The 18,689-nt window shown below is 49.6% G+C and overlaps 7 protein-coding genes across 7 annotated transcripts; 5 read left to right on the top strand and 2 right to left on the bottom strand.

The window, feature by feature from the left end:
- Nucleotides 1-419: 419 nt before the first annotated feature.
- On the top strand, nucleotides 420-830 carry LOC307082875 (histone H3.2; the record flags this gene model as incomplete). The annotated part of the gene is made up of 1 exon (XM_079746605.1): nucleotides 420-830. The coding sequence occupies one exon, from the start codon at nucleotides 420-422 to the stop codon at nucleotides 828-830; it is 411 nt and encodes a 136-aa protein (XP_079602731.1).
- A 773-nt stretch (nucleotides 831-1,603) lies between these two features.
- Nucleotides 1,604-1,987, top strand: LOC307082881 (histone H2A; the record flags this gene model as incomplete). Its single annotated transcript, XM_079746611.1, has 1 exon — nucleotides 1,604-1,987. One exon carries the CDS (start codon nucleotides 1,604-1,606, stop codon nucleotides 1,985-1,987), a length of 384 nt encoding a protein of 127 aa, XP_079602737.1.
- Nucleotides 1,988-2,835: 848 nt separating this feature from the next.
- Nucleotides 2,836-3,210, top strand: LOC307082883 (histone H2B 1/2; the record flags this gene model as incomplete). Its single annotated transcript, XM_079746613.1, has 1 exon — nucleotides 2,836-3,210. The coding sequence occupies one exon, from the start codon at nucleotides 2,836-2,838 to the stop codon at nucleotides 3,208-3,210; it is 375 nt and encodes a 124-aa protein (XP_079602739.1).
- Nucleotides 3,211-4,276: 1,066 nt separating this feature from the next.
- On the top strand, nucleotides 4,277-4,687 carry LOC307082876 (histone H3.2; the record flags this gene model as incomplete). The annotated part of the gene is made up of 1 exon (XM_079746606.1): nucleotides 4,277-4,687. The coding sequence occupies one exon, from the start codon at nucleotides 4,277-4,279 to the stop codon at nucleotides 4,685-4,687; it is 411 nt and encodes a 136-aa protein (XP_079602732.1).
- Nucleotides 4,688-5,384: 697 nt separating this feature from the next.
- On the top strand, nucleotides 5,385-5,696 carry LOC307082885 (histone H4; the record flags this gene model as incomplete). Its single annotated transcript, XM_079746615.1, has 1 exon — nucleotides 5,385-5,696. The coding sequence occupies one exon, from the start codon at nucleotides 5,385-5,387 to the stop codon at nucleotides 5,694-5,696; it is 312 nt and encodes a 103-aa protein (XP_079602741.1).
- Nucleotides 5,697-6,583: 887 nt separating this feature from the next.
- Nucleotides 6,584-6,961, bottom strand: LOC307082882 (histone H2B 1/2-like; the record flags this gene model as incomplete). Its single annotated transcript, XM_079746612.1, has 1 exon — nucleotides 6,584-6,961. The coding sequence occupies one exon, from the start codon at nucleotides 6,959-6,961 to the stop codon at nucleotides 6,584-6,586; it is 378 nt and encodes a 125-aa protein (XP_079602738.1).
- Nucleotides 6,962-7,728: 767 nt separating this feature from the next.
- On the bottom strand, nucleotides 7,729-18,241 carry mvp (major vault protein). Its single transcript, XM_079746666.1, has 17 exons — nucleotides 18,092-18,241; nucleotides 16,518-16,678; nucleotides 15,692-15,887; nucleotides 15,456-15,582; nucleotides 15,112-15,243; nucleotides 14,834-14,928; nucleotides 14,282-14,518; nucleotides 13,976-14,101; nucleotides 12,903-13,094; nucleotides 12,338-12,573; nucleotides 10,765-10,962; nucleotides 10,179-10,323; nucleotides 9,702-9,913; nucleotides 9,166-9,282; nucleotides 8,724-8,850; nucleotides 8,418-8,606; nucleotides 7,729-8,145 (listed from the first exon to the last, which is right to left on the bottom strand). Exons 2-17 carry the CDS (start codon nucleotides 16,676-16,678, stop codon nucleotides 8,032-8,034), a joined length of 2,604 nt encoding a protein of 867 aa, XP_079602792.1. The 5' UTR covers nucleotides 18,092-18,241; the 3' UTR covers nucleotides 7,729-8,031.
- Nucleotides 18,242-18,689: the final 448 nt, after the last annotated feature.

The raw sequence follows: 18,689 nt of genomic DNA, 5'->3' as shown, positions 1-18,689 counted from the left end.
CTGTAATACGAATAGCTATGTAACATTCCTCGGAAGGCGAAATCAAATGCGAAAAGAATCCCCCCCTGAATCCCATTAAGTGTCCCTGCAATTTACTCATTTGTTTAAATTCCCTTCAGTATTGTCGTAAAACTTCCTATTATATTTGCCTATGAATGATGCAAAAAAGTTAAAGTACTATCATTATCAAATTAAAATATATTAATTTAGAGGCCGATGGATAGTAAATTTATGGTTTAACCCCTCCCAGATTATATAAAGCCGGAAATAACTAGGCGGGCACCAATGGGAGCGCGGGACTCGCGGTTTCTAACGACGTTTTTATAAGGACCAATCAGAGTGTTGGGTTCTCCGGGGTTGGCTATATAATGGTTCCACTTAGTGTCATTGTTATCAAACTTTGAAGACATCCAACCAACATGGCCAGAACCAAGCAGACCGCTCGTAAGTCCACCGGTGGCAAAGCCCCCAGGAAGCAGCTTGCCACCAAGGCTGCCCGTAAGAGCGCCCCGGCCACCGGCGGCGTGAAGAAACCCCATCGTTACAGGCCCGGGACCGTGGCCCTGAGAGAGATCCGTCGGTACCAGAAGTCCACCGAGCTGCTGATCCGCAAGCTGCCCTTCCAGCGCCTGGTGAGGGAGATCGCTCAGGACTTCAAGACCGACCTGCGTTTCCAGAGCTCCGCCGTCATGGCTCTTCAGGAGGCCAGCGAGGCTTACCTGGTAGGTCTATTCGAGGACACCAACCTGTGCGCCATCCACGCCAAGAGGGTCACCATCATGCCCAAAGACATCCAGCTGGCTCGCCGTATCCGCGGAGAACGCGCCTGAACTGACCTACTTCCAAGCACCCAAACGGCTCTTTTCAGAGCCACCTACTTATCATAAAGAACCATCCCTATCTAATTAGACATAATGCATCACTACTATCAAACGGAGCTAAACTAAGAACTATTGAAATAATTGAGACAGATAATAAATGGTATGCATGTAATATAGAGATTCCAATGCAAAATTTACCATATCAGAACATGGTATACAATATATTATTGACATGAAATTTTCCGTTGAGTGGAATCTTTATGAAAGTATATAAACCATTATCGTTTATCTTAGATGGTAATGTTGAGGGGTCAGGTATGAGGTGAGATCGTATTTTAGGTCAGTTTGGTTATGGTATGTACTAGGTGAGAAACTTAACTAGGTGCAAAGATAGATGCTTTAACTTAAGTATTAAGTATAGGGTAAGGATTTTATATGGTTTAGGTATAAGGATGGCTTCGTGGTGTGTTTAATCCATTATTCATGAATTATTTTGTAGTTACTCATAAGATTCCTTCGCTTCCTTGGAAAAAAATTAGGCCGCGCAAAACTATTGTCCTATTAATGCAGCCTCCTAGAGCAGTAACAACCTGCTATTTCTTACTTTTTTCGCTGCTTTTGGCAAAATACTGCCGCCTATTGGCCATGAATCTAAGATATGTTATTGGTCCGTTTTGTATTGTGTAGGCTAGCCAATGAGCAGAGGGCTGAGGTCTATATAAACTCCCGTTTGAAGGGAGTAATTGTCATTATTTTGAAGCATTTACTCAACGAAGTAAAACATGTCTGGAAGAGGTAAAACCGGAGGTAAAGCCAGGGCGAAGGCCAAGACCCGCTCATCTCGTGCCGGGCTTCAGTTCCCCGTCGGGCGAGTGCACAGACTCCTCCGTAAGGGAAACTACGCTCACCGCGTCGGTGCCGGAGCTCCCGTCTACCTGGCGGCGGTTCTCGAGTATCTGACCGCTGAGATCCTGGAGTTGGCTGGAAACGCTGCCCGCGACAACAAGAAGACCCGCATCATCCCCCGCCATTTGCAGCTGGCCGTCCGCAACGACGAGGAGCTCAACAAACTCCTGGGCGGAGTGACCATCGCTCAGGGCGGTGTGCTGCCCAACATCCAGGCCGTCCTTCTGCCCAAGAAGACAGAGAAACCCGCCAAGAAATAGATTAGAAATCTACCGTTAACCCCAAAGGCTCTTTTAAGAGCCACCCAGATTTAACCAAAGAGTTACATCTTTAAAACTGGTCAACGCCACTGCTGTTAAATGCGGTTTTATTCTTCGTAGACATTCCTTTCTTCATAGCAGCAAAGTGGCGTTAATGGATATCTAATTAGCAATGGAATGAGTAGTTCTCCTTAAAAAAAAAAAGGGCAAACTACAATATATTGGGCTCATGTGTACAAACACTGAATACAGTGAAGTCTTAGTTTGAGGATTTATTCATGTTACCAACTCTTAAGCTAGTTGGGTAAAAGTCGGGATGTTTACTTGTACTAACCACTGATCATAGGCCTGATGATTATATATGGTAAACCGCTAAATATATAAGGTGTTGGCAAATGGAATATATATTACTTTGCTTGTTAGGTAAGAGGAGTTCAAAACGAAGTATGGAAGAGATAGAAGCAGAAGTAATATTATATAGGCTATTGCGAATATTCACTACTGCTTTCAATTAAAGGCACATCATCCTGTTTTAGTTATGAGCCTGTTTTTCGAACTTGAGTTAAATATGTAGTTTGATTATGTTTGAGTTTCGTCATAGATAATCAGTCTAAGAATGTATTCATTCAAATATAAGCCCCCGTGCAGTTGTGGCTAGGACGAACTATTAATTAACGACAGTGGCGTTTCAAAATATCCGCGCGCTGTTGCAGATCAACTCCCAACTGAAATCGCGAGTCCGGTATTATAGCCAATCACGTAAACGGAAAAACCCCTTTTGATTTGAATGCGCCGCCTATAAATATGGCCGTCCGACCGAAGATAGATTATTCGCATCCTATAGCAACATGCCTGAGGTAGCAAAACCCGCGCCCAAGAAGGGCTCCAAGAAAGCCGTCTCCAAGACCGCCGTTAAGGGCGGCAAGAAGCGCCGCAAGACCAGGAAGGAGAGCTACGCCATCTATGTCTACAAGGTGCTGAAGCAGGTCCACCCCGACACCGGCATCTCCTCCAAGGCGATGGGGATCATGAACTCCTTCGTCAACGACATCTTCGAGCGTATCGCTGGTGAGGCCTCCCGCCTGGCTCACTACAACAAGCGCTCCACCATCACCTCCAGGGAGATCCAGACCGCCGTCCGCCTGCTGCTCCCCGGTGAGCTAGCCAAGCACGCCGTGTCTGAGGGCACCAAGGCCGTGACCAAGTACACCAGCTCCAAGTAGACCTCGCTTTTCAACTAAAAAAAACGGTCCTTTTAAGGACCACCCAAATATCCTACAAAGAACTTGTCCCAAACTAATCACTGAGCTGCACCGTTTACATTATACTATTTTCTGCCGTTAACCCCCAACGCTGGGATAGAATACGTTTAAGTACCATGTGGTTGAATCCCTTTAATAAATTATGACTACTTCTCTTTAAAGGGGTGTAGTAAAGATGTAATGTATGAATATCTATTTCCTTCACGAAATGAGCCTATACTAGGCTTTTCTATTCCGTCCAAGTTCTAATGAACAGAATGAATGCAGTAGTCTGGCAGTTAGCACAATTAGGCTCTGGTGTGTTGTCACTGTTTCCCCATTAGTAAGAACAATTTCTTTATATTATCGGTGTAGAAGAGATCGATATGGATATAAGTTTATCGTTATTAATCTCTTAATAGTTCTATATTCATATTTGAGATATATCAATTTAACTGTTCACATTTCTCAGTGCGGTGACAGGCCAGTGCCTCTCCAAATGATATTATTTCCAACAATCCTCAAATTGTTTACGTCCGCAGAAAGACGAACCGACCAGGCCATCTGGGACATAGCCAGGGCCGTATACCTTATCAAGGGAGAGACTGCTTATGTTCTTTTGTTATTCACGTTTTCTTATGTATAATACTTGGCCCAAACCTTTGGTTCGGGGAGAAGAGGGATCTACAGCCAAGGAGCACGTCTGGAGACCGCTCCTTACCAATCTACACTGTAGATTATTCAACCTATAGTGTTGTCTGTACCGTGCTGTATTAAGAAAACACACAACGCAGAGTCTATACAAACAGCTTAGAAACACGCTGAACTCTTAACACTGTTGCAAACCAAATGTAAATTTTGTACTACCTCCCCTCCTTAGAGATAGGAAGGTTGGTTATGATTCCAAAAGGGGCGTGTTGAGAGGGAGGTACTTTAACCGCCCTCTCACAGAGAGACCAATCATCGTGGGCGGATCTCCGGGACTGGCTATATAGGCTCTACTCGACGCGTTTCTTACATACCTTCGATTTGAAGTCTCCCAACCGCAATGGCCAGAACCAAGCAGACCGCTCGTAAGTCCACCGGTGGCAAAGCCCCCAGGAAGCAGCTCGCCACCAAGGCTGCCCGTAAGAGCGCCCCGGCCACCGGCGGCGTGAAGAAGCCCCATCGTTACAGGCCCGGGACCGTGGCCCTGAGAGAGATCCGTAGGTACCAGAAGTCCACCGAGCTGTTGATCCGCAAGTTGCCCTTCCAGCGCCTGGTGAGGGAGATCGCTCAGGATTTCAAGACCGACCTGCGCTTCCAGAGCTCCGCCGTCATGGCTCTTCAGGAGGCCAGCGAGGCTTACCTGGTAGGTCTGTTCGAGGACACCAACCTGTGCGCCATCCACGCCAAGAGGGTCACCATCATGCCCAAGGACATCCAGCTGGCTCGCCGTATCCGCGGAGAACGCGCCTAAACTGACTTACTACCAAGTACCCCCAACGGCTCTTTTAAGAGCCACCTACATACTCAAAAGAGCATTCCTCATTGCAATATTACAATTTTTATTCCGTGTACATCATGTAAATATCTATATGCATCGTAATATCTTACTTTAAGCAATTAATCCATACCAACAGCCGGTCTCGCATCAATCCTAAACGTACACATTCGTTCATAGCTAAACTGACAAACGTAGCCTCCATTTCTCTGGATCACTAACCTGACAAGTCTGTCAGTTCAGTGATCAGGTTAGATTTAATTCTGTTTAACGGAATATGAGCGTTAGATAACGTGTTTACAGAGACTTTAAAATGCAGTATGTATCTACATATAGACATGTAATAGATATATAAGTTAAATATAAATGCTTAGGAAAAGATAAACAAGAAATGATCGAAATAAAATCCCTTTGAATTGTATAGACCTGTATAATCATATGCTTAATTATTAATGATATGATTTATTATATAATGATGAATTATTAAAGTAATTATTATATGATGCTCAATTCAATTATTATGGATTGAATGTGTCAACTTTACATTTGAATAGAGGTAATGGGCGGGGTCTGTAGTTGATCTCCCGCCTTTCGTCTTCAATGTCCGCAAAAAGCCGTTATATAGAACAAGCCTTACGATTACACCCACAATCTTTCGAGAAACCACTGAAACATGTCTGGTCGGGGTAAAGGAGGAAAGGGGCTCGGGAAAGGAGGCGCCAAGCGTCACCGTAAGGTTCTTCGTGATAACATCCAGGGCATCACCAAGCCCGCCATCCGCCGTCTTGCCCGTCGCGGCGGTGTGAAGCGTATCTCCGGTCTGATCTACGAGGAGACCCGCGGGGTCCTCAAGGTGTTCCTGGAGAACGTGATCCGTGATGCCGTCACCTACACCGAGCACGCCAAGCGGAAGACCGTCACCGCCATGGATGTTGTCTACGCGCTGAAGAGGCAGGGACGCACCCTGTACGGCTTCGGCGGTTAAACATCTTCTCCCACCCTAAACCCAAAGGCTCTTTTAAGAGCCACTCAAATACTTTAAGAAGCTCCTTTACTAAGTCGACCTTCTGCCATAAAAAATGTGCATCAACTATCAATGGGGTTGAATAGAGCGTGAAGTCACGCCCCTTCCGGTAGAGCCCATGTGACCTATGAGATAGAAAATATGAACGGAAGGGGCGTGACCTCGCCACTATCGATTATATAACAATACGATTCAGGAAAAGGATAGTGTTCAGTGCACGGATTCTTTATAAGCTTTTAAAATGCAATGTGGTCTAACTTTGTTACCTACGATTTCGACTTCAGTGGAACTGTCTTCTTAGTTCATAGGCCTACCCACCTAGCCAGTGAGAAAAATAAAAACATGTGGCCATTCGGATACGTGGTTTACAATTGATAACACCGTGAAGTGACCGCAGTTGTAATAGCGACTGAGCTCAGTGGAATCTGTCTTCTGCGTACGGCCGCATACAGAAGAACTCAGCATGGTTCTAACCGAGCTGGTTATACAAGACATTAATAGCGCATACTTTGAGAGAAATGAAAGGTTGAGTTCCATTAATACAAAATCACAGAAACTAGTCACCCGAAAAATCAGATCACAGCCACGTGATTCTAATGACCCTTTAGTTGGAGGGTCGTACAACCACTTCACGCTAATGGACTCAAGTAATCAATTAAGAAAAGTTACAGAAATAATTGGTTCCGGTGGGCAGTCTAGCAGTCGTGTAAATCAGCCTTAACTCTAATGCAACTAGGCCCACTACACTGAACGAATTCAGCAGTCATCTTAATGCAGCGAGGAATAGGTCCTAAGTATGCATTTGGGTGGTCCTTAAAAGGACCGTTGGTTTAGTTGAATAGCGAGGTCTACTTGGAGCTGGTGTACTTGGTCACCGCCTTGGTGCCCTCAGACACGGCGTGCTTGGCCAGCTCACCGGGGAGCAGCAGGCGGACGGCGGTCTGTATCTCCCTGGAGGTGATGGTGGAGCGCTTGTTGTAGTGAGCCAGGCGGGAGGCCTCACCGGCGATACGCTCGAAGATGTCGTTGACGAAGGAGTTCATGATCCCCATCGCCTTGGAGGAGATGCCGGTGTCGGGGTGGACCTGCTTCAGCACCTTGTAGACATAGATGGCGTAGCTCTCCTTCCTGGTCTTGCGGCGCTTCTTGCCGCCCTTCACAGCGGTCTTGGAGACGGCTTTCTTGGAGCCCTTCTTGGGCGCGGGTTTAGCAACATCAGCAGGCATGATGAGAATGGATGCGATGATGAGCCGCTCCTTTACAACCGTATTTATAGGGGGCGCATGCAAATCAGCATGTGACATTCCTTTTGCGTGATTGGCTGGATTACGGGACACCGAATTCCGTTGCTGGGAGAAAGATCATTTTAGTTACTAGATCATTGAATGACTGGAACTGTTCATTCAATGTAAAAAAATATTTTTAGCTTCTTAACGTTTCTGATCCAGCTCACGGTCTTTCTGACCTGTTTATTATTATCATATACATAAAACATTACTATGAAAATCGTTAATATATTTTCACTCATGAAATATTGGCTCAGTAACATTAGTAAACCATTCTTTAAAATTGAAATATATTTTAAAGCAATAATAGTTTAATGATTCAAGGCAGCTTGTTCTGACCGTTTAGAACTACGTCACAGAGGAAGATATTAACCAATAAACTCAATATAAATCTTATATAAATCTTTATATATAAATCTACATTTTCTGTCTAAATCTCACATCAATTCCTAAATCCTTTCAACAGATATGTTAATTGTCATAAATAGTTCTGTCTCCTAACCAGTCATATTTCGGGGCAGCATCACCGGCACAGACAGCAGACTGATGCCCAAATAGATGGCATTTTGTTGTAATATAATAGTAATATAATGGAAATATAATATTTCTGTAGATATATGTATAATAATATTTTGAATTCATATAATTTGAATGGATTAATAGAGACGAGAGCTGAATCATTGCGTCCAAACATGCCAAGCACAGGCTTTTGAAGATTCAAACAGAACTTTATAAGGCACAAGAATATAATTGCTGTACTGAACACATTACTACAGTATGTTGTGTGTTGCATGTAGTTTAGGTCATGCCGTGTACATAATGTGTGTATCTCATGGTGTGTGTATCTCACGGTGTTTGTATCTCATGGTGTGTATCTCATGTGTGCGTGTCCATGCAACCGGAAAGCAAAGCAACATGATGATGATCTTTGGTAGAAAGCTTCTTCAGGAAGAACGGTGACATCACAGCGTAGATTACATAATCTGGCTGACATCATGGCGTCGATGACCTCACTGGCCCGGCAGTGCCCCCATCAGGCCGCTGGCGGTGGTGAACAGGTTGATGGGGGTGGAGCCATCAGTGATGAGGGTGGACTTTATACCCAGAGACTGGAGTAGTTTGGCCTGACAGACAGAAGACAGACGGATTCAAAAATGCCCCTTCTCACTGTTTACATGGTTAGATTTGTCTCGTCTTCGACCAATTGATTCAATATTGTTTTAATTAATTGTTTCGTGTGAATGTAAATGTCTGTTTTTAGGCTCTAAAGCTCTGAAGGAGAAACGGGGACACAAGGTTTGGAGGCTGTTGATGGTTCATTGGTCAGGGTCATGTGGGGTCAAAGCTGGAGGTCGTGTGGGGTCACGGCTGGAGGTCATGTGGTTCAGGGGGTTACCTGCATCTCCGGCCCAGCCCGGGCGATGTCACTCAGCGTGTCTTTGCCCAGACTGGTCATCATTTCGTTGAAGCGCTGCGCCTCGATCTGGGCCAGCTTCTGCGCCTTCTCCACCGTCTGGTTGTCCAGCTGCTTCTGGTAGAGCAGCTCCTGCTCCCGCGCCTTCGTCAGCCGCTGCAGCTCCCCCTCCTGGAGAGGGGCGGCGCCGCGCCGCAGAGGAGTCAGGACGACAGGGCTCAGTTGAGGGGTGAGTTAAGGGGTGAGTTAGGTAAGAGGGAGTTGAGGGGTGAGTTTAGGGGTCTTTACCGCCTCGATGCGCTGGGCCTCAGCCTTGAGTTTGGCCTCGTTTACCGCAGCCTCCCCCTGGATCCGAGCTGCCTCCGCCCGGGACTGAGCCTCCGCCTTCGCTGCTCCCGTACTCTCCACCGCTGCACTGCGCAAGCGCACACACACACACACACACACACACCCCTTCAGCATCCAACACCCTACCACATCCCTGAAAGGAGGTCTGTCTTCTGGGTTCCTCCGCAGGCGTCTGCCCTCTGGTTTTAGAGCGCTAAGGGAGCTCTTCCTTTAGAGGTTGAGGGTCGAGTTTGTCGTTAAACCAGGGGTCTGTAAAGCACCTTGAGACCGGAACTATGGTTGACATGTATGCAAAGTTAGTTGACATTGTAACACACACACACAAGTCCCCCTGGTCACCGCAGGAGGCGGCCTCCACCACGCTCACGTCACCGCGGCCTACCTCAGGGCCTCCAGCTCCAGCAGTTCCTTGCGAGCCCGCTCGGCCTCAGCCTGGTCGGTGATCTTCTGGCGCTCCAGCCGACCGCGGGCCTCCTGCTCCAGGCGCTCTGCTTCGTGGCTGCACACAGGTCAGACATTCAGTCATCATGTTCTGTACAGGCGTAGTCTGGGTTTGAACAAGTTATATTGTCAGTATGAATAAAGCCGTTATCCCTCTGTTTATAAATAAAGGGTTTCTTCTTCGGGGTACCACTAGAGGTGCACTTCCTCTGGGTACCACTAGAGGTGCTGTTCCTCAGTCTATCACTAGAGGTGCTGTTCCTCAGTCTATCACTAGAGGTGCTGTTCCTCAGTCTATCACTAGAGGTGCTGTTCCTCAGTCTATCACTAGAGGTGCTGTTCCTCAGGGTATCACTAGAGGTGCTGTTCCTCAGGGTATCACTAGAGGTGCTGTTCCTCAGTCTATCACTAGAGGTGCTGTTCCTCAGGGTATCACTAGAGGTGCTGTTCCTCTGGGTATCCCTAGAGGCTGCTCACCGCGCGGCGGCCTCCTGGGAGTTGGTGGTGATCTCGATGGCCAGCTGGACGCTTTTCTGCAGGGCGTCGCGGGTGCGCTGGTCCACCGGCTCCACCGACTGGATGTCCACACTGCTGATCACCAGAAGGTTCTGGGAGAAGCGCAGCAAGTTGCGCACCGCCAGCTTCTCATCAAAACCGAACACGGCCGAGAAGATGATCCGGTTGGAGTTCTGAGGGGGGAAGCCAACCAGACACAACTAGAGACCTTGTAGTGCGGATGATGATCTATATCTAGCCAGAGTTTAATTGTAGTTATAATTGAGGGATACATCTCGCTATATTTATATAGAAACCCATATCTCAAATTATAGTACGAAAGTATTATGTCAACTGTACGACACACAGACCTGTATTCAGACAGACATGTGGTCAGACACACAGACGGTTGGTCAGACACCCAGGTGGTCATACATACAGACAGGTAGTCAGACAGACCTTGTGGAAGTCATCAAACTGCACGGAGGCAACGGCTCCGCGGATGCGCGAGGCGATGGCTTTGGAGGCGTCGCCCACGAAGTCGGGAACCGAGAACAGGGCGGTGGCCTGCTGCACGTCCAACGGGGCCTTGACTTCAAAATGCCTGCAGAGAGTGAGGCAGTGAGCAGCTCACTCCTGGAACTCACTATGTCGCTCTCTGGGGGAGTGGTCCTATAAGCCAACGGCATTTTTACAGCAAATCTTCGACATTTTTGATTTCGCTTTCCGCCTCACTTTTTCAGAGTTCAGTGCTCCGACCCCGCAGACTCTGAGGGGAGACGGATCAGAGGCTGGGCCAGAAACCAGGACTCAAACCACAATCCCAACGGGCGGAGATACGCCTTATTTACAACAAAAAAAAAATGCTATAGTTGCCAGTCTACACACAGTTGTGTAGACTGGAAACCTTTACAGACCTTTTTATACAATAAACTCACGCTGGGCGAGTTCACGCGCTTATAACACACTTAAAGCTCTGACTACAACCAAATGATTGGTCGTTAATATGAATCGACAAGGTGAACGCGCCCCCCCCCCCCAGTACCAGTTGTAGGAGAGCTGCAGCTGCAGGCGGGCGTGGTCCGCCGTCTCTATGGTGATGATGTCTGTGAAGAAGTCGGGTCCAAGCAGCAGGCAGACGGCTTTGATGACGTTGGGCCTCTTGGGTTTGTCTCCGGACAGCGAGAGCACCGTGAACTGTTCATCAGGCCCCAGCATCACCAGCTCTGGACCAAACACCACCCTACAACACAACGCACCACCCATTAACACCACAACACACCACCCATTAACACCACAACACACCACCCTACAACACAACGCACCACCCATTAACACCACAACACACCACCCATTAACACCACAACGCACCACCCATTAACACCACAACGCACCACCCATTAACACCACAACGCACCACCCATTAACACCACAACACACCACCCATTAACACCACAACACACCACCCTACAACACAACGCACCACCCATTAACACCACAACACACCACCCATAAACACCACAACACACCACCCATTAACACCACAACGCACCACCCATTAACACCACAACGCACCACCCATTAACACCACAACGCACCACCCATTAACACCACAACGCACCACCCATTAACACCACAACGCACCACCCATAAACACCACAACGCACCACCCATTAACACCACAACGCACCACCCATTAACACCACAACACACCACCCATTAACACCACAACACACCACCCATTAACACCACAACACACCACCCATTAACCCTGCCCTGCCAAAACAACACCCATTTAAACCACAATACCCATTTACACCACCCTGCCAGCAAAATACACCACCATACCAACACAACACAACACCCATTAACACCACATTATAGAACCCAACAAATCCACACGTCAACATGGTATTGCCAGGAGGGTAAATCCAGACGGTTAAGCCCAGCTCAGGCTCTAAACCCAGACGGTTAAGCCCAGCTCAGGCTCTAAGCCCAGACGGTTAAATCCAGCTCAGGCTCTAAGCCCAGACGGTTAAGCCCAGCTCAGGCTCTAAGCCCAGACGGTTAAACCCAGCTCAGGCTCTAAACCCAGACGGTTAAGCCCAGCTCAGGCTCTAAGCCCAGATGGTTAAGCCCAGCTCAGGCTCTAAACCCAGACGGTTAAGCCCAGCTCAGGCTCTAAGCCCAGACGGTTAAGCCCAGCTCAGGCTCTAAACCCAGACGGTTAAGCCCAGCTCAGGCTCTAAGCCCAGACGGTTAAACCCAGCTCAGGCTCTAAACCCAGACGGTTAAGCCCAGCTCAGGCTCTAAACCCAGACGGTTAAGCCCAGCTCAGGCTCTAAACCCAGACGGTTAAGCCCAGCTCAGGCTCTAAGCCCAGACGGTTAAACCCAGCTCAGGCTCTAAACCCAGACGGTTAAGCCCAGCTCAGGCTCTAAGCCCAGACGGTTAAGCCCAGCTCAGGCTCTAAACCCAGACGGTTAAGCCCAGCTCAGGCTCTAAGCCCAGACGGTTAAACCCAGCTCAGGCTCTAAACCCAGACGGTTAAGCCCAGCTCAGGCTCTAAACCCAGACGGTTAAGCCCAGCTCAGGCTCTAAGCCCAGGCGGGCGGTACCTGGCCTTCTTCTCGCGGTAGTCGTAGACCTGCACGGCGGCGTTGTGGGGCACACGGTACGAGACCATGCGGGTGCGGTCCCGGGGGGCGGCGGCCCCGGCGAGGGAGCGGTCTGAGCGGTGGGTCAGCGGGTCGCGGGCCGAGGCCAGCAGCGTCTCCACGTTGGCCGGCAGCTCCTTCTCCCACAGCTCCTCGTCCTGGGTCAGCATGTAGGTGTGGCCGATGACCGCGCGCACCTGGAGGCACAGGAGGACCAGTGTACCCAGTGTAACCAGTACACCCAGTGTAACCAATATACCCAGTACTGCCAGTCTCACTAGTCCAGTAGAACTGGTACACCCAGTGTAACCAATATACCCAGTCAGCCAGTATACCCAGTACAGCTAGTGCAACTAGTCTAGCAAGGACAACTAGTCTACCCAGTGTAACCAATATACCCAGTACACCCACTGTAACTAGTATACCAATTATTAAAATCATACCCAGTGTTCCTAACATAGCCGGTATAACTATTGCAACTAGTATACCCAGTCTAACCAGTATAACCAGTACAACTATAGCCTACCTTCCCCGTCTTGATGTCGCGGACGTACAGCCCCTCGTTCTCGTCCAATGGGATGGCTTGGCGTCGCACCATCACCTCCACCGTTACCGGGGGAACGTACTCGATGGGCCCCCGCAGCATCCAGCGGTCGCCAGGACGACGGACCGTCTTGGAGCGCTTGGGCCTCTGGGGCTCCTCCTCCTGCATCTCCTCCTGGGGGAGGCAGAGAGAGTGGGGGAGAGAGAGGAGGTGGGAGAGACAGGTTAGAGAGGCGATGCTCTGGTGGGGGGAGGGAGGCGCTGGGGGGAGGGGGGGGGAGGTAGGACGATGCAACTGAAAAGAACGGATGAAGGGATGAAAGAAGGAGACGGAAGGGAGTGAGAGGAGAGAGGGGGGAGAGAGGAGGGGAGGGAGGGAGCCAATTAGTGAGGAGGAAAAGGAGGGAAATGTGAGAAAGAAGCTGAAGCAGATCCCTGAAACACTTTAGCCTTCAGCACGAGCTGTGCTAGCATTAGCTAGGATTGTTGACTGAGTTAGGCTAGGCTAGTGGTTTTAGCTCGTCTATGTGCGGCTACACGGCCAAGTTTGGTGGTTTAGCTAGCTGGTTGGTTCACCAAGCGGCTAGGCTAGGTGGTTCAACTAGGTGACAAAGCTAGGCTGGGTCAGGTGATCTAGCTAGGATAAGCCGTTTAGCTAGGCAGTTGAACTAGGCTAGGATATGCTAGGTGGTTTAACGAGGCAATGCAAGGCTTATTGTTTTAGCTAGGCTAAGCTAGTTGGTTCAGCTAGGCTAGGCTAAATGGTTTAGCTTAGCCAAGTGGTTGGCTATGCAAGGAAATGCCGTTTATCTATGCTAGGCTAAGTGGTTAGTGTTTTAGCTATGCTAAGCTAAGTGCTTAGCTATGCTAGGCTAAGTGGTTTGGCTATGCTAAGGGTTTAGCTATACTAGGCAAAGTGGTTAGCAATGCTAGGCTAAGAGCTTTAGACATGCTAGGCTAAGTAGTTAGCAATGCTAGGCTAAGTGGTTAGCTAGGCTAGGCTAAGAGCTTTAGTTATGCTAGGATAAGTGGTTAGCTATGCTAGGCTAGGCTCACCTGGTCGTCGTCCTGGAAGGTCTCCACGGCGCGGAGCACCAGCCCCTCGTCCTCAGACAGGATGTAGACGTCCTGGATGCCGTCCTCCAGACACTCCCCCGGACGCAGGAAGAAGGAGCGCTCCCCCTACAGGAGGAGGTGGGAGGAGAGAGGAGGAGAGGAGAGAAGAGAGGAGGAGAGGAGAGAGGAGGAGAACAGTAGCGTCAGGTCGAACCTTCCATCCTCTCCCAGGGCGCTGAGGAGGAGGGAGGTTGAGGAGGTGGGGGGCGTTGAATGTGTGAGGAGTTGGTGTGGGGGGCGCGTTACCTTGACGACCCTCTTCTGGCCCAGCTGGGGCTTCCCGTCGGCGCCCACCGGGTCCAGCACCACGCAGTACTGCCGGCTGCTGAGCGTGGTGACCTCCACCACGCCCACCACCTCCTCCGCCACCGCCGGCACGTGGGCCTCGCGGTCCGCCAGCGTCACCAGCCACTCCTCCCCCGTGCGCCGGTCCCGGCCGCCCGCGTCCTTGAAGTGCCGCAGCGCCCGCACGTGCAGCGCCCTCTGGTGGCGGGAGGCAGCACCGCAGGTCAGAAGGCTTTGATAAGGTACGGCCCCTTTATTTATGTAGCCCATTTCGTACACAAGTGCAACTCAATGGGCTTAACAAAGAATACGATAATAACAATAATAAAAACTTAAAATAAAAAAAACACAATAAAAAAAAAAGGCGATATAAAGCGAACGTCGGGGGTCAGCTGACACCGCCGCAACACGCGCCGCCGGACCTGAGGTCGCAGCGCCCACGCCAGTTTGGCGACCAGGCTGTTACCGCGGCAACCTGGTCCCACCAGGGTCAGCAGCGGGAGGCGGGCCCACCTTGTCGGTGAGGATGAAGGCGTTCACGATGTCCAGGACTTCCTCATGGGCCCCTGGGAGATACGCCCCCACCTTCCTGACCAGCCACTCCTCGCCTAACGATGGAATTAGGATGAACACACACACACACACACACACACACACACACACACAGGATAGTTGTCCTCCCTATTTATAGAGCACAGTGACATGCTAATTTGTCGTATTTAATGTGTAATTTTTGTATGTGTGTGCGTGCGTGTGCGTGTGTGTGTGTGTGCGTGTGTGTGTGTGTGTACCAGTGACGCGTTGCACGCCGCCCCGGTCCACCCCCTCCTTGCGGGCGCGGAGGCGGATGGCCTGGTTCTCTCTGATCACCGTGGCCTTCACCGTCTCCAAGACAACCACCTCCTTCCTGGGGAGGTAGGTCCCTAGCAACCACACAAACACACACTAGTAATTTAATATTTCTCACACACTCCATCACAACTGGGTAGGTCCTCAAACCCAGCAAGGCCTTCCGGTCTGGGTGCGTATGGTGTGCGTGCGTGCGTGCGTGTGTGTGCGTGCGTGTGTGTGTGTGCGTGTGTGTGTGCGTGTGTGTGTGTGCGTGTGTGTGTGTGTGTGTGTGTGCGCGCCCCACCCGGCCCCTCAAACAGCCACTCGTCCCCGGCCACCCGCTGCTCTCCTCCGCTAACGTCCTCAAAGTCCAGCAGAGCCTGGAGCCGCAGCGCCGTGTCGGGGTACACGATGACCAGGGGGGTCACTTCCTGTGGGGGGGGGGGAGCGCAATGAATGAATGTCTGAATGAATGAATGTATGACTGAGTGAATGACTGAATGGGTGAATGACTGAGTGGATGACTGAGTGCTGCTGTACCAGCTGGGTCTCCTCCCCGGGGTACAGGGGGAAGGGGTCCTGGGCCAGCCGGATCTCCAGGTCCGCGTGGCGGAGCTTGGCCTGTCCTGATTGGTCGAACAGCGCCAGGCCTTCGTCGTCGCGGGCGATGGGGTTGGCGATGACGCAGTAGTGGCGCGGCGGCACCATGATCATACGGACCGGGGAGAAGAGCACTCTGGGAAAACAAGGCCGACCTTTAACCCCTGAGGTCCCGGTCAGGTTGCTGAGCACCAATTAACTTAACATGGATAATCCATCAGCCAATCAGCCACTAACGTCCTGTGCTAAGGCCCGCCTCCTCCCACTTATACCTGACCAGGAGCAACACTCTCCTCCCAGTTCATCACACAGATTTCCCAGCCTCGGCCATCTTACTTTGATTACGTTACAGGCTGTGGCTCCAGTCCTAGCGTGGTGGGTTAGTTGACCTAGCACGATGGGTTAGTTAGCTTGGCACGATGGGTTAGTTAGCTTGGAACGATGGCATAACTTTGCATGATGGGTTAGTTAACTTTGCACGATTGGTTGGTTAACCTAGCACGATGGGTTGGTTAACCTAGCACGATGGGTTGGTTAATCTAGCACGATGGGTTGGTTAACCTAGCACTGTGGTTTAGCTAATGAAGCGTCCATGACTGCTCCCTGGCGACACATCCAGCAACACCAGCCGATCCAGTTCTAGCCGGAGGAGTGGTGGAACAGGACAGGGCGGTCGGTGTGTGAAGGGATTAATGCATTGATGGATGAATGTGTGAGGGCATGAGGTGTGCGGCCCGTCAGCGGTCAGCAGCGCTAACGGCCGTACCGCTCGTTGTCCTGCCGTATGTAGGTGAGCGGGCCGATCTCCACGCGGGCGATGTTGGTGTTCTGGTCCAGCACATGGATGTAGTGGTGGGGCGGGATCCTGATGATTGACACGTCCATCTGCCCGTCAAACTCCTGCGGTCGGCTCGGTCCTTTCGGCATCTGAAGACGGAGGAATTAGAGTCACAGATTCTTGAGATCTGCTCTTCAAGCCAGCGACCCGACGTCGGCTTTTAAACGCTTCTCCTTTTATGATCGTCAACGTAGTAGCCATTTTGTCACCGTGGCTAAAATAGTGTTATTTAGGAAAAAAACTTAGTCCCATTCTTTTCGTGCTGTAGGCGTAGTACAGGTAGGGGGCGGGGCCTACCTGCTGGAGACCTGAGGGCCACGCCCCCTGGAGACCTGAGGGCCACGCCCCCTGGAGACCTGGGGGCAACGCCCCCTCACCTTTAACACGCTACCTGCTCTCATTCATGGAGCTGTGTGCTCTGGCTCTTTGTTCTCACTACATGGCTTACTTTTTAGTCCGAACCCAACCAAACACACACAAAAACACACACACCCTACCACATTCCCAACCACATTCCCACCCCCACTAGCTGCCATATGCAAAACAAACGGTCACCAAGGAGACCCGAGCTCTGCTCTTTACGACTCTTTATCAACTGACAAGAATCCTGCCCGGCGACACGTCCACCAGACCTACCCTATGTATATATATATATATATATATATATACACACACACTAGACGTACCTACTGTAGACTAGACCTACATCATATACACTAGGCATACCCCATATAAACGCCAGGCCTACCTCCTATAGACTAGACCTACATCATACCAGGCCTACCCTACATAAACACCAGGCCTACCCTACATAAACACCAGGCCTACCCTACATAAACACCAGGCCTATCTCATATTATAGACTATCATAGCCTGAAGGGCCCGTCGGACAGGCTTAATGTTCGGACGTCCTGCATTATATTTACAACAACAATGCTTCAAATACCCTAATAACCAGCACTGCATACAATATCTAAATCAATTAATCTAAAGTGACACACTATGAATAGGTTTGAACATTTCCAGTGGTCAATTTATTTCGACAATTCCATGTTCGTGCAAAATATAATTTAATTATAATAAATTAAATACCAATATGTTATGTAGTGAATACAGTCAGTCGGACATATTTAGATATATTTTATTTATTTAGTAAATAGGCTTTGGAGAGCCATGTGCAGTTTTCAGACGACTATTAATCACTTCGAGTGGAAGGAGGAAGTTTAACCCTCCGCGTCACTCATGGCGTCGTGGCCGGTTGATTCGCTTCAAAGCCCGCAGATCGGGGCGCCGCCCCCGGTGTTTGTGACAGACGACAGTGGATACTTGGAGCTGGTGCCCAAAGATACGATGTTTCTACCCCGAATGAAGCCCTAGCACCAAACGGGCCATGCGAACACAGACATCTTGACTTACTTAACTACTCCTGTAAGATCGTTTGGTTGTTTGACAGATCGAACTTTCGGGAAGCACCTTAATGCGGCTGAAGAGCCCCGTCTTACCGTGGTCGATCGGGGTTGAGCCAAAGTGATCCAGGAAGAAATAAGAAGGTTGCAGAGAGCTGTCTGGACCTTATCACGAGACTTTTTGTTCCGTGAGGGCGTTGTTATATATCCCGGTAGCGGAGCTTGTGACGTAGGTCTGACCGAATGACGGGAAACCAAAGTTCGGCCAGCGGAGCTCCGGTTCAAAACGATCACATAATCAATGCGTCGGTTGGGTCTCTTTCAGCTGGACCTAGTGGTTCGAGCTCCAGGGTTTTCATAATTCAATATTCGGCATGAGGAGAATGTTAACGTCGTGATCTTATCAACCACCTTTATAATACCGATGATTAATACCGATCTTTGATATCGATTATTGAATGCTTATCAGTTGGACTTTACAAGCAGCAGATCTTTGTAAAACAATCATTTAAAGTTTGACACAATCTGATATTGATATCATTTCCATCGATGCGCCTGTAGACTATTGTTTATACGATAGTGTTTGGTAGGCGTGGCCTCTACACTGTTGAAACAATAATCAGGTTGTGTGATCAATCATTGACGAACCAACTGTTCACAAGCTGAAGACCAGTTTAGTCCCAGTGCCAGTCTC

The sequence above is a fragment of the Pollachius pollachius genome (genome assembly GCF_949987615.1).
Source record: "Pollachius pollachius genome assembly, chromosome: 11".
Taxonomy (NCBI): Eukaryota; Metazoa; Chordata; class Actinopteri; order Gadiformes; family Gadidae; genus Pollachius; species Pollachius pollachius.
The sequence above is the reverse complement of the archived record's forward strand: the minus strand, read 5'-3'. Positions and strand labels throughout refer to the sequence as shown.

Coding starts and splice junctions, on each gene's coding strand:
- mvp (XM_079746666.1), bottom strand. CDS start 16,678: ATGCCGAAAGGACCGAGCCGACCGCAGGAGTTTGACGGGCAGATGGAC. Junction 14,929..15,111: donor CGGCGTGCAACGCGTCACTG/GTACACACACAC, acceptor TTCCATCGTTAG/GCGAGGAGTGGCTGGTCAGG. Junction 9,914..10,178: donor AGTTTGATGACTTCCACAAG/GTCTGTCTGACT, acceptor TTCCCCCCTCAG/AACTCCAACCGGATCATCTT.